This window comes from Chelonoidis abingdonii, chromosome 22 (assembly GCF_003597395.2).
Source record: "Chelonoidis abingdonii isolate Lonesome George chromosome 22, CheloAbing_2.0, whole genome shotgun sequence".
In the NCBI taxonomy this organism is placed as follows: Eukaryota; Metazoa; Chordata; order Testudines; family Testudinidae; genus Chelonoidis; species Chelonoidis abingdonii.
The window spans coordinates 7,605,905-7,618,878 of record NC_133790.1 but is presented as its reverse complement, the minus strand read 5'-3'; the positions used below and the strand labels follow the sequence as shown (position 1 = coordinate 7,618,878).

The window sequence follows — 12,974 nt, the reverse complement described above, 5'->3', positions numbered from 1 at the left end:
GATTTGTTAGCTGCTTTCAATTATCTGAAAGGGGTTCCAAAGAGGATGGATCTAGACTGTTCTCAGTGGTACCTGATGACAGAACAAGGAGTAATGGTCTCAAGTTGCAGTGGAGGAGGTTTAGGTTAGATATTAGGAAAAACTTTTTTACTCAGGGAGTGGTGAAGCACTGAAATGGGTTACCTAGGACGGTGGTGGAATCTCCTTCCTTAAGGTCAGGCTTGACAAAGCCGTATCTGGGATGATTTAGTTGGGAATTGGTCCTGCTTTGAGCAGGGGGTTGGACTAGATGACCTCCTGAGGTCCTTTCCAACCCTGATATTCTATGTCATAAGGTGCCACAGGACTCTTTGTCGCTTTTTACAGATCTAGAATAACATGGCTACCCTCGGATACTTAAGTAACACATTCCCTTTGTATGGTTACGTCATGTGGCTTTTGATTTAGCACCTCTTACAATTCTCAGTGTATCTGGGATATTTGCCACAATCAGAGCAGTCCTGGGAAGGTCAGTGTATCATAGACTAACAGACAACATTTTTAAGTCTTAGTTCTTTAAAAACAATATTCCTTAGGAACATAATGGTGATCTTCATTCCCTTCTATTTCTTTGCTTCCTCTCTTTTCATAACACTGGAATACAATATACTCTAATGCTCTATAAACTTGCCCATTATATGAACTATACACAGTTTAGGGCTTGATCCCGCAAAGTGCTCAGCATTCTGGCCCCAATCTTGCAAACACAAGTACATTCTTAATTTTAAGCACAAGTAATTCCATTGACTTCAACGGCAGTACTAACATACTTACAGCTACGAATATACTGAAGTGGCTCTGCAAGATTGAGCCCTTCACAAACAGCATAATTACTTCACGTTTTCTTCTAGATTTCTTTCAGTAACCAAAAGTGTCAATCATAAGTTTAAACAACTCACAATATTTGGTGTTTTTCTTTAAGATCCTGCTTGTGGAGTCATGTTATAAGTTTCTAGCCATCATAGTTGCAGAGAAAAGCCTGATAACCCTAAAGGTCCAAAAATCCAGCAGGAAAAAAACAACAACAAAATAAAATCCAAAATGTTTATTTTAAAAATCTCATTATTTTTAAGCCAATCCCATGATTTTTGAGTGCTTGGGATTATGAGTTTATAAACATGATGGGACGTATTTTGTACTGATTTACAGTATAGTTCCAGTGAAATAGGAAATGGTGTAAATCAGAGCAGAACTTGGTGGCCTATCAGGGTTAAGAATTTTATTTTCTGCTTTATCATTAATACTACCATTGACTTAATATTTATTAATATTTAAAGATTTATTAGATAAAAACCTTTCACACGTTGCAAGGCACTAGTTTATTTGGGTATCCTCTATCATATAAACAGGAAAAAGAACAAAAGAATGGAGATTTCACAAACTCCTTACTCCAGAATTAAGAGCAGCAAACATTGAAAAGATGAAAGGAGAGGCTATCTTTCTTTTGAGGGGTAGGGTGGGGTGAAACAAATCCACAAATTAATCCCTTACTTTTGTGGCAATCTTGTGGGGATATCATTCTGGATGCATCATATTAAAAATATTCCTTTTTGCAGAAACTCAGTGTAGAAAACAAGGTATTAAATGTGAAGAAAAGATTTTAGCAGCAGTTATATTGAAAACCAACTAAATTATTAATAATTAAGAACACCTGGATAATATTAGGTCAATCTAAACCCTAAAAAGGGACTTTTTCTTCTGAAATTAAGAATTGAATGTGATTCTGAACAAGCAGTTTTGTTAATACAGGGACACTATCATTGTCTCAGTACGCCAGCCACAGAAAATCTTAGCCAAATCAGTGTACTGAGAATCAAGGAGCAGATGGTTAATTTTCTAGCCAGTCCAATTAACATGATAAAGGCCTTGCAAGCAATTAAAATTCATCAGGAAAAGTTCCTGGGCATGACAGGTTTTCAATAATCTTTTAACAGATCTCTGTGTCTGAGCCAGTATAGATATTTTTACATATAACTAATGACTCATATACTTAGGACAAACTTTTAGAGAGAAGCCAATTATTTTGGTATATTAAAAGGAAAATTATCCTACAGTCTGCTCATCAGACAGACCAATCACAGAAGTTCTTCATTAATGTTGACTAGCAGGTTTCTTCTAAGATGCTTGCTGCTGGGCAGGAAGGGATATTACAGCAGCCATCACTAATAATTTGTACCAATTCGAATATATTTAATGAAAGAGTGTTTTCAGTTATCACTGAAAACATGGAGATCAATAAGATTAATGCTTTATTCATGCCTGTGGGTGTTGAAAGAGCATTCAGTTGTGTGAAGCCATATTTTAAGTCTGACTCACAACATACATTTGGTTTCAGTGGTGGTAAATGTCTTACAGCAAGAGTTTTTGGCTTCAGTGACAATTCTACAGACTTGCCATCTTTGTACTCTCAGTGGGATTGACTGTAACATCCATCCCCCCTGTTTAATTTATTTACAGAACCTTTGGCAGAAAAGATTAAAACCTTTCTCCAGTATTTCACTTGGTAGTTAAGAGAAAAAGATGGTTGCATAATTGTGGGGAAACTATATCCCAGCTCCCTGCTTAAAACCATTAATGCCTAAATTGCCAGCTCCTTGATTATCACACTTTTAAAGTTATCTATCTGGTATTGCTAATAGAAGTTTATTTTTTGATGGACTCACACTGACTAGGACACTTTTGGGGCAGAATGATCTACAGTCAAAGGCCTCTTTTCTTCTTCTGATATTTGCAAACAAAATATTTCTGTTTGAGAGAGAGAGAGAGATTTGTATGTAAAAATAACTCACCAACCAAGCAAGTTGCTTAACTCAACTACATGTTTAAAAATCCATGGGATGTCCTAGGCTACATTCTCAACAACATGTTCTTTTTGACTTCATCCACTATGGGTGAACCCTGCTTTGATCCTATTTAATTCTGATACCCTGGGAAAGTCTAGGCTCCTGGGGTCCTACGTTGAACTCTGAAAAGTACGATGTGCTGTGAAAAGAGCTAAAAATATCACAGGTTTACCTAGGATCACTTGTAATTGAACCATCTACCCTTCTAAGTGTCAAAATTTGATGCCCTAATTTTCAAGATCTGACAGCTGCAGCTAATAGCTTGCCAGCTTTGCCCCTATGTTCATTGTACTTCTGTTTGAAGTACATAAAAGATTTCACAATCCCTGCAGCAGACAATTTAGCTCTAACATTTTGTAGTTTGGTATCAAATGAATTGGTCACTCTCTGCTGTTGCCTGTAAATTCCATCTGGCTGTGCAACTTTTTGAACTAGTCGTGACTGGAAAACTGCATGTTCCTTTTCACAATTAGAAAAGAAGTAAAACACTAGCTCCCAAAAACATAAGCCAGGATTGACCTTTCAGTGGATGAAGAGCTAAAAAGATCTCAACTGGAGATACAATTGCTGGTCTGAGAATCCAGGCAAAGAAGATATTAATTTGAATGCCAAAATCCACCGAGTGCCATGCCATAAGGGGATACAGCAGCACTAGAGAGAGCAATTTGATAATAAATTATTAAAGATGTAAGATCATAAACATCAATGCCTAAGTATAAGAGAAAAGAACATATTGATTTTATTATAGGACTTGGGAAGAAGATAGTTCTGTTAATAGCTAGCCTCATCATTCAGACTGCATTTAATCCCTTTAAAAATCATGTACAAATACAAAATGAAGAGATGGAGATGTAAGTCCCTGTGGGCATTCCACTTCAGCTGCGCATGCATCATGTGCCTTTGATAGGAGATTTTTCATAGCAGTGCCCATTTGGCCCATGCATGGGCCCTATATATCCTTGTGCCCCATACTGAGGCTATATAGGGCTGTGCGGGCAAACCACCCTCAGTTCTCTCTCTACCACAAAGTCCCACAGGGGAAATGCCAAAGCAAAGAGGAGGAGGTGGTAATGAAGTATGCATAGGGACACACATCTCGAAGAACTCCAGTTATTGCACAAGGTAAGTAATCTCTTCTTCTTCTAGTGTCCCTGTGGGTGCTGTACTTCAGGTGAATCCCAACCAATAACCCCTTAAGGAGGTCAGAGTTTTGGAAGAGTCCATCACAGAATAACTACAGGTTTCAGAGTAGCAGCCGTGTTAGTCTGTATCTGCAAAAAGAACAGGAGTACTTGTGGCACCTTAGAGACTAACAAATTTATTTGAGCATAAGCTTTCATGCGCTACAGCCCACTTCTTCGGATGCTATCTTCTTCAGCTGTAGCCCACGAAAGCTTATGCTCAAATAAATTTGTTAGTCTCTAAGGTGCCACAAGTACTCCTGTTATTTTGGTAGAATAACTACATCGCCTACTGCAGCATCTGATCTCCCAGGGCTGGTATCTACGCCCCTTGTGGAGGTGTTTTTTTCAGAGCGCTGGGAGCACTTTAGCCTTGCCAGTGTAGACTAGCCCTTTCTTAAGAAGGCAAGATGTGGGCATAGGAAAAGATCACTAAGGATCACTCCAGATGAGCAGTATGGGCTAAGCAAAGAACGTAAGCAGGAGAGTGAAAAGAAACAAGAGGCAAGAAGATGGATTAAAGCTAAGGCAGGCTTTGTGTTACTGATTCTGCCTGCCTCTGCTCCCTCAATATGGGCGACAGTTTTTTCCACATGAGAGGAAGTGTTATATCGGGAAAGTCAATTTGGCATGGCAACAAGCTGTTGCCCAGCTACAGCAGCCTGACACTTCACAAACCTTCTAAGAAGAAAAAGCTTCTTTGATGTGTGCAGCTTCAAATAAAGCTTTGAATGAGCCAAACTGAATGTAGAGTCAAAATCTGTGGTACAGATAAACTTCAAGTGGGTCTGGGAGAATAGGAAAAAAAAAAGGTAAAATGTATCTGGATAATGAAAAAATGGTACTAAATCATGTTTCATGTCATTGCTGATCATTTCACTCTATGATGATGTGTCCTAAAGAGAATAAAATGTAAGTTGGTGGATTTTTTTTAATTGTACATCCCTTAGTAAAGTGCTCTACATGACTTATCTCTGAATTCTGATTCCTTGTGATTGAACCATGATTATTAGCAAGACCAAACACCATTATTTATTATCATGCCAACAATGAGATGGACTCTGACATTATTTTGACTTGTGACACTAAAAGGCTAAGAGATACCAACAACTCTAGTTCACATTATATATGAATATTTGTACACAATTTGAGTAAAACATTAAAAACCTGAAAATAGCTGCAAATCAAATGTTTAAAAAGCTTTGTTGTAGTATAAACTATGGAAAATATTGTTATTTATCTGATTGCGTGAAGTTAAAAGAAAAGTCTTAAGACACTCTTTGGTATCAAATTCTAAATTACACTTTGCAAGAAAACAGAGACCTAATTTAGTTACATTGTCATTTTCTTTGATGTGAACATTCCATAAAATGTTGGTAAACTACTCTAGTAACTGTTACCAAATTGTAAAGTTCAACTGAAAATGCTCCATCTTTTACCTTCTCTCATCCTCTCCAACCCCATTGCTACCTCAGCTCACCTCATCACCTTTCAAAACTTCTGTGCCATCCAACTCACGGGCCTGGTTTGCTTTCTGTAACATTTGCCTCTCCATGTTTGACATCTCTTCCTTGGCACCCTGAAGCTCTTCTGCCTTGGCTTCTTTCTTCCGAGAAATTATGGATGCCTGTGGGATTGTCAGATGTCAACTTGGATGAGCAAAGTAGAAAGTGCACTTGGTCACCCATGGTTAACCATCAATAAAATCTAACAGTTAAATTTTAAAATTCAGGTGGGGTAACACTGAGATTGTAGAGAAAATAGTAGGGAGGAAATTTACTATTAAGGAGAAAATGTTGTTGTTAACATGCCCCTTTGTAGCTATACTGAAAGTAAACAACAACAATAGTAACGGATTCAATCCTGAATCCATTTTGGTCAATGGCAAAATTCTCATTGACTTCACTGGAACCAGGATTTCACCCAGAGCACTTATGTTTCAGATTCACATTAAACACCTATATTCCAGATTCATGTTAATATTTTTACATTTAGCTTTAATTTCTGTAACTGAAATTTTAATTTTCATTAAAGAAAAAGCAGTGTAGTTTACTGTTGCTCAGTTTAATTTGTTTAGTCTTTTTTGTGCATACGTAAAATGCACTAACCAGGCTTAACTGGAAAAGTATCCAAGATTTTGCAAGATTTCAAAATGTCACAAAATGCATTTTTATAGCTCCAACCTACAGAAATATGTAGCTTATAACTAGTAACAGAACGGGGCCATTAAATTTCTGCAACCTAGAAAAAGACAACAAGGAAAGGAATAAAGGATTACAGATTATTTCACCCCTTGAGCCTCACAGAGATAGATGTTTTTTAAATGAAATTTTCATACCATGTAAACTATATAGTATTTTTAGTGTTGCCTAACATTTCATGGAAATATCAGTGTGTTTAAGAATACAGGTGTAAAACAGATCAGAAAAATAAAGCATTTTTATATCAGAAATTTTTTTTCAAGAATCAAAACACTACAGTTGTAACATGCAACCTAATGTTTTCGGCATATTAAAGTAAAACATAGCCACAATGTAGGTATCTTCAATGCTAGCTTCTCCTCACTGGACTAAAGGAACATCTTTTTTCCTGAATATATATCAGAGGTGATTCTGCCTACACGACATCTCAGCTCTTAGCTTCTTAAGATTATCCACAGAGACAAACTGTGATGAATACATGTGATGATTTTGTAAAGTTGACTATACTCGTGGAACTGAGCAGAGGATTTCACTCAAGCTGAATTCCTGGAATGTTTCCGCCGCAGAACATCAGAGCTTTATATTAGGAGCCAGATAGCTTTTTGTGCAATACATTATGTAGCATGGTTATCTTGGGCAACAAAACACAGCTTTACACAACAAAGACTACATACTTCAGATCACATTTGCATCTAAAAATAATATACATTCTAACACTAAATTACAATTTTTACTCAATAACTTTGAAAAATATTTTTCCTTAACTGTAGAAACTATCATGAACAAAGCCAGTAAAATTCAAAGTCACACAGGTTATTGGGAAATAAATCTACTATTTTACTATATAATCCCTAGAAATGGTCAGTTTTCATAAATTTTGGTCTATAATGTGTGGATTTATCGTGTCTTGACCAAGAGCGTTTGTTCTTTGCTTTCTTTTCACTTTAAATCTGTAACATACGTTCTGAAATAGAGACAATTGGGAAAATGCTATGATACATGGTCACACACAAGAAATGGGATATGACTGGTAGTAAGAACTGCAGCGATTGCCGAATAAGGATCTAGGCTTTTCTCTTTTAGGAATTGTCTACACTTGGAAGTTTACCAATGTAGCTGTTCTGGAATAAGCCCCAGTGTGAATGTTCTTATTCCAGAGGAGCTATTTCAGCAAATTTCCAAGTGTAGATTAGCAACTCAGTAATGAGTATGCAATATATCTAGGCCAATCCTGGAACATGCCCTAGCTACCACTAACTTCTATAGGAGCTGAGGGCACCTTTCAGATGTTAGGCCTAGAATCTCTACTGTATCTGAGGGTACGTCTACACTACGGGATTATTCCGATTTTACATAAACCGGTTTTATAAAACAGATTGTATAAAGTCGAGTTTGGCTCCGAGATCGATGTTTTTTAAATGAATTTTCATACCATGTAACTATATCGGTATTTGTTAGTGTCTCTACATTTCATGAATATCGCGTGTGTTTAAGATGACAGGTATGGTAAACACGATCAGCAAATTAAAGCATTTTTTATCGGAAATTTTTTTTCCCAGAATCAAACCTCGTTGTAAATGCAACTAATGTTTTCGGCATATTAAGTCAACATAGCCACTGTAGGTATCTTCATGCTAGCCTTCCTCATGCGACTAAAGGAATCTTTTTTCTGATATAATCGAGGTGATCTGCTACACGACATTTCAGTTATGTTCTTAAGATTATCCCAGAGACAAACTGTGTGATAATTGATGATTTTTTAAGTGATTACTGTGGAATGAGCAGAGGTTTCACTCAAGCGAATTCCTGGAATGTTTCCGCCGCAGACATTCAGGAGTTTATATTGAGGCAGATAGTTTTTGTGGCAATACATTATGTGCCATGGTTATCTTGGACAACAAACAGCTTTACAACAAAGACTACATACTTCAGTCATTTGCCATCTAAATAAATCATCTAACCACTAAATTACAATTTTTCTCCATAACTTTTGAAATATTTTTCTTAATGTAGAATTCATGACAAGCCAGTAAAATTCAAAGTACCAGGTTATTGGGAAATAATCTATATTTTACTACTATTAATCCCTAGAAATGGTCGTTTCATAAATTTTTGGTCTCTATGTGTGGATTTAGTCGTGTGCTTGACCAAGGCGTTTGTTCTTTGTTTCTTTTCACTTTAATCATCTTACATACGTTCTGAAATAGGACAATGGGAAATGCTTGATACATGGTCCCACAGAAATGGGATATGCTGTAGTAAGAACTGCAGCATTGACCGAATAGGATCTAGCATTATCTTTTAGGAATGGTTACACTTGGAGTTATCATTGTGCTGTTTTGAATAAGCCCAGGTGTTGATGTCTTTTCCGAGGAGGGCTATTTTCAGCAATTTCCAAGTGTAGATTAGCAACTCAGAGAGTATGCAATATATCTAGGCCATCCTTGAACATGCCCTAGCACCACTAACTCTATAGGAGCTGGGCACCTTTCAGTGTTAGGCTAGAATCTTCTACTGTATCTGAGTACGTCTTACACTACGGTTATTCCGATTTTAACTAAACGGTTTTATAAAACAGATTGTATAAAGTCGAGTGCTACGCGGCCACACTAGCACATTAATCGGCGGTGTGCGTCCATGGTCCGGGCTAGCGTGATTTCCGGGTGTTGCCTGTGGGTAGCTATTCATATCATATCCATGTTTCCTGCAGTCCCCTGCCCCTTAGAATTCTGGGTTGAGAGCCGTGGCTGATGGGGCAATCATTTGTCGCGGGTGGTTCTGAGTAAATGTCGTGTCATTTTCTTTCCGGGAGCACGGAGAAATCATCTTCACGCCCATTTTTCTCTGGGATTTCCCTGCAAACGCATGCACGCGCAACATGGAGCCATTCAGCTTTTTTTTTTTTTTTTTTTTTTTTTTTTTACGTCACAGTAATGTGTACTGGATGCTCGGACAGAGGATATCCGCGCTACAAAGGCAGCATTCAGGTTGCTTTTGTTGATAGCAGAACAGGTTACGTTCGTTCTGTACCGTCTGACCTGGCCGGGGGTATTGACAATGATGATGACGGTTATCATTCTCTGTACTTGGTCTGCTGTATTTCATGGGGCCTGGTGAGATAGCCGGGGGCGCAAAGCAATGGGTGTTTCCGAGTCAATCCTCCTTTATGGTTTCTAATAGAGCAGTCTGCTAGAATATGGGGCAGTGTTTAGAGAAGGTATCAGAGCACAGGTGCTCCTGTGTCGATCTGCAGAAATGATGAGCTACATGCCATTCACGGGGTGCCCTGCACCCATGTTCCTCCTCCACTTTCCTGGGTCCGTGGCAGTGTCCCTCCGCATTTGTTGTCATGAAGTGTATAAGTATGCGGGATAAGAACACTGGTTTGTTGTGAGGATAATGAGCGGGAGCAGCCTCCGGTGCTATGACGTCAAGGTACAGGAATTTAGAGTGCGGGGAGAGAGCTCAGCATGCGGCTGCTATGAAGTCCAGGAGGAGAATCTTTTCTTTACACAGGAAGGGGGTGGCTGATGAAGCTCAGCACACAGTGTTGCTGTCGATTGAGCGGTTACCGCTGTTCTGTACCATTACTGGGAATGACAAGGGAATATTACCTATTTTTACCAGGCCCCCGCCCCGGCGGTGGCCTCCCTAGCAGCCAGGGGTATCAGCGTTATCAGCATGAGCACTCAGGGTTGATAAGGATGGTTACGCTCCTACATTGCCATCTGCACCAGGTGAGGGGAGAGGAGCGAATACTGCGCTTTCATGCGTGCAGCATGTGGTCTACCAGCAGCTGCTGTGCATAGTGGTGACACTGAAAGAGCAAGAACGTTTCTTTCCTTTTCTTTCACATGGTGGGGGAGGAGTAAATGAGAATTCCCTGAACACGACGGAAGTGTTTGCAACCTCAAGGCATTGGGAGTGCCAGATCCAATACTTTTCGGAGACTGCTGCGGACTGTGGATTAGCTGGAGTCTCGACCTCTCCCTCCATGACCATCCATTTGGTCTCTGGCTTCCGTTCGCTTGTGCCGCGCCTGTGTAGTGGAGATTTTTTTTCAAACGCTTTGGCATTTCGTCTTCTGTAGCGGAGCTCTGATAGAACAGATTTGTCTCCCCATACAGCGATCAGATCCAGTATCTCTCGTACAGTCCATGCTAGAGCTCTTTTTGGATTTGAGACTGCTTCGCCACCCGTGCTGATCAGAGCTCCACGCTGGGCAACCAGGAAATGAAAATCTAAATTTTGCGGAGCTTTTCCAGTTTACCTGGCCACAGCATCCGAGTTCAGATTGCTGTCCAGAGCGGTCACAGTGGTGCAGTGTGGGATACCACCCGGAGGACAATACCGTCGATTTCCGGCCACACTAACCCTAATCCGATATGGTAATACGATTTTAGCACTACTCCTCTCATTGGGGAGGAGTACAGAAACCGATTTAAAGAGCCCTTTATATCGATATAAAGAGCGTTGTAGTGTGGACGGGTACAGCGTTAAATCGGTTTAACGCTGCTAAAATCGGTTTAAACGCGTAGTGTAGACGAGGCCTGACACACAAAGCCTGCGGGCCTGATCCTGTAATTGCTTATTATCAGGTTTAGTCCCACCACAGTTAATAGGACTGTGCCCAACAGTAAGCAATTGAAGGATTTATATAATATAAATAGAGTTGTGTTCAGCTGTTATTTATTTATTTATTCTTCATGTCTTTCTGTTTACTTGTTTCTAAAAAACTAAATTAAAAAAAAAAAGACAACACAAGACTGTAGATAACGCTCAATCAATTTGACAGGATTTTGCTGCTTACAATAAAGCTTTTGTTCCTTCTTACCTGTTGTCGATACATGGAAAATTTACTATCAATTGGCTCATATTTCAACATTTTCTTCTCAATCAATTGATTAATTTGAGCATTGACTTCATTTATCTGAAATAAAGAGTGGAAGATCAAGAAAATGCCATATTTCTTACTAAATTAACATTAGCAGAATTAGAGAAAACAGACTATTAATACTTTGTCCTCTCTCTAAGGATATCAAAATTCTTTGCAAACTAAAGAATTTAGCCTCACAAGACACTTGTAAGGAAGTATTATCAGACTCATTTTAAAGATGGAGAATTAGACACAAAAATTAGAGATTGCACAGTAAGTCTGATGCAAAGCCAGAAATACAGCCCATGTCTTCAGACCCCCAGTCCTGTGCCTTAACAACAAGATGAACCTGTGTTAGGGAGTCCCTCCAAACTAAGGCCTTGATCCTGCAAAAGGAACTGGATTGATGGACTCTTACAGAGAAAAGGGATGATGTTACAATTGCTTTGTGTGCCCTGATTATATCAATGACCAGCTATAATTCTTTAATAAGCCACTAGTCTGAAGAATAGATATATTCAAACTAAATGGCGCCCAATTGCACTATAATTCTGAAGATCCCAGGACCCACTTGCCTCAATGTTGCCCCACAGGACCCACTTGCCCCAATGTTCCTTCTACTCCTCCTCCAAGACAGGCTCATTTTGCTTCTTCTCCCAAAACCTTGATTTTCCTCCTCTGTGAGCCCACCTTAGCTGGCAGCCAGTCAACGGGAGCTATGATAAAATACTGATGCCTGATACTCTAACTCTGACTCACTGCTACACTGGGTGTTCCCTCTAACCATGGAGCCCAGAGCCCAGGCATCCTGCCTTAATTCTCTGCTGCCTAGGAAGATATGTGCTAATAAGCAAATCCTGTAAAAGTGTGCTGCTGTCAGAGGGAACTCTAAAAGTAACACAGGCACAGTACTGAGCACTACCCTAGCAATTCTGCAGGCAACAGATGTGTACTTTGAAGACCAAATATGTCAAGACTATTGCTTAATAATGGTGTAGAGAGACTTCCAAATACTGAGATTTCTGAACTGTTCCTCCTCTATGTGGGATTCTCTTGTTTTATTTCTAAAGGCATTAACTCTCTTTTGGAATGGGTGTGAATTCCCTTATATCAGTGATTCCCAACTTTTTAATGCCATGACCCCTTTTGGGCTAATCTCAGTTAATGTAATCCCCAGACTGAGCCCAGGGGTTGAGAGTGAGTCTACTCCATGAGGGATGCCCCCAGAAATTCCTCTCATGGTATGCTGGGCTAGGGGGAAGAGGGCCAGGTCCTGCTCTTGGGGGTGAGGTGTTGGAGTGGCTGGCTGGGCTGAAAGAGGCGTTAAGTATTGGAAAGGAACTTTTTATGGATGGGGATGAAGGGGTTTCTTGGTGAGATGGGGGGAGTGAAGATGAGGATTTTTTGGGGGGGGTCTAATGGGGATAAATCAGGTAGCTGCCCGGCATCAACCAAGCTCAGGACGAGGCATCAACACCAGCTGCAGGTGGTGCTGAGGTGGGTGGAGGGTATGAACTCATGCTGCAGACCTGGATGCACCTATCTGGCTTGGACAGCATCTGGTACCAGCAGCCTCTGTTATGATCAAAGTAAAGCCGATGACAGCACCATGTCCTCCCATACTCTGATTGGCTTATTCTTTACGAATGACTCCATTATTAAACTACAGATTAGATATGAAGCCTTAAAATAGTGGTGTAATTCACCTTTGGAACCTCTGCCATCCACCATGGTGTGATTCTTGTAATCAAAAGCATTCGTGGTTTCAATCACTTCTGCTAGCCATGTAGCTCTTTCTTGTACCATCCTTTCTCTAGTGCACTGTAGGCATATG

At 39.7% G+C, this 12,974-nt stretch overlaps 1 protein-coding gene across 2 annotated transcripts in view; it reads right to left on the bottom strand.

The window, feature by feature from the left end:
* The window catches only part of IFT81 (intraflagellar transport 81), a 61,950-nt gene that overhangs the window by 20,846 nt on the left and 28,130 nt on the right, over positions 1-12,974 (bottom strand). For both annotated transcript variants that reach the window (XM_032800599.2, XM_032800600.2), the window contains exons 10-11: positions 11,099-11,194; positions 5,544-5,690 (exon numbers count right to left, since the gene is read on the bottom strand). In XM_032800599.2, coding sequence (XP_032656490.1) covers positions 5,544-5,690; positions 11,099-11,194 — 243 coding nt within the window. The remainder of the gene's footprint in view (positions 1-5,543; positions 5,691-11,098; positions 11,195-12,974) is intronic.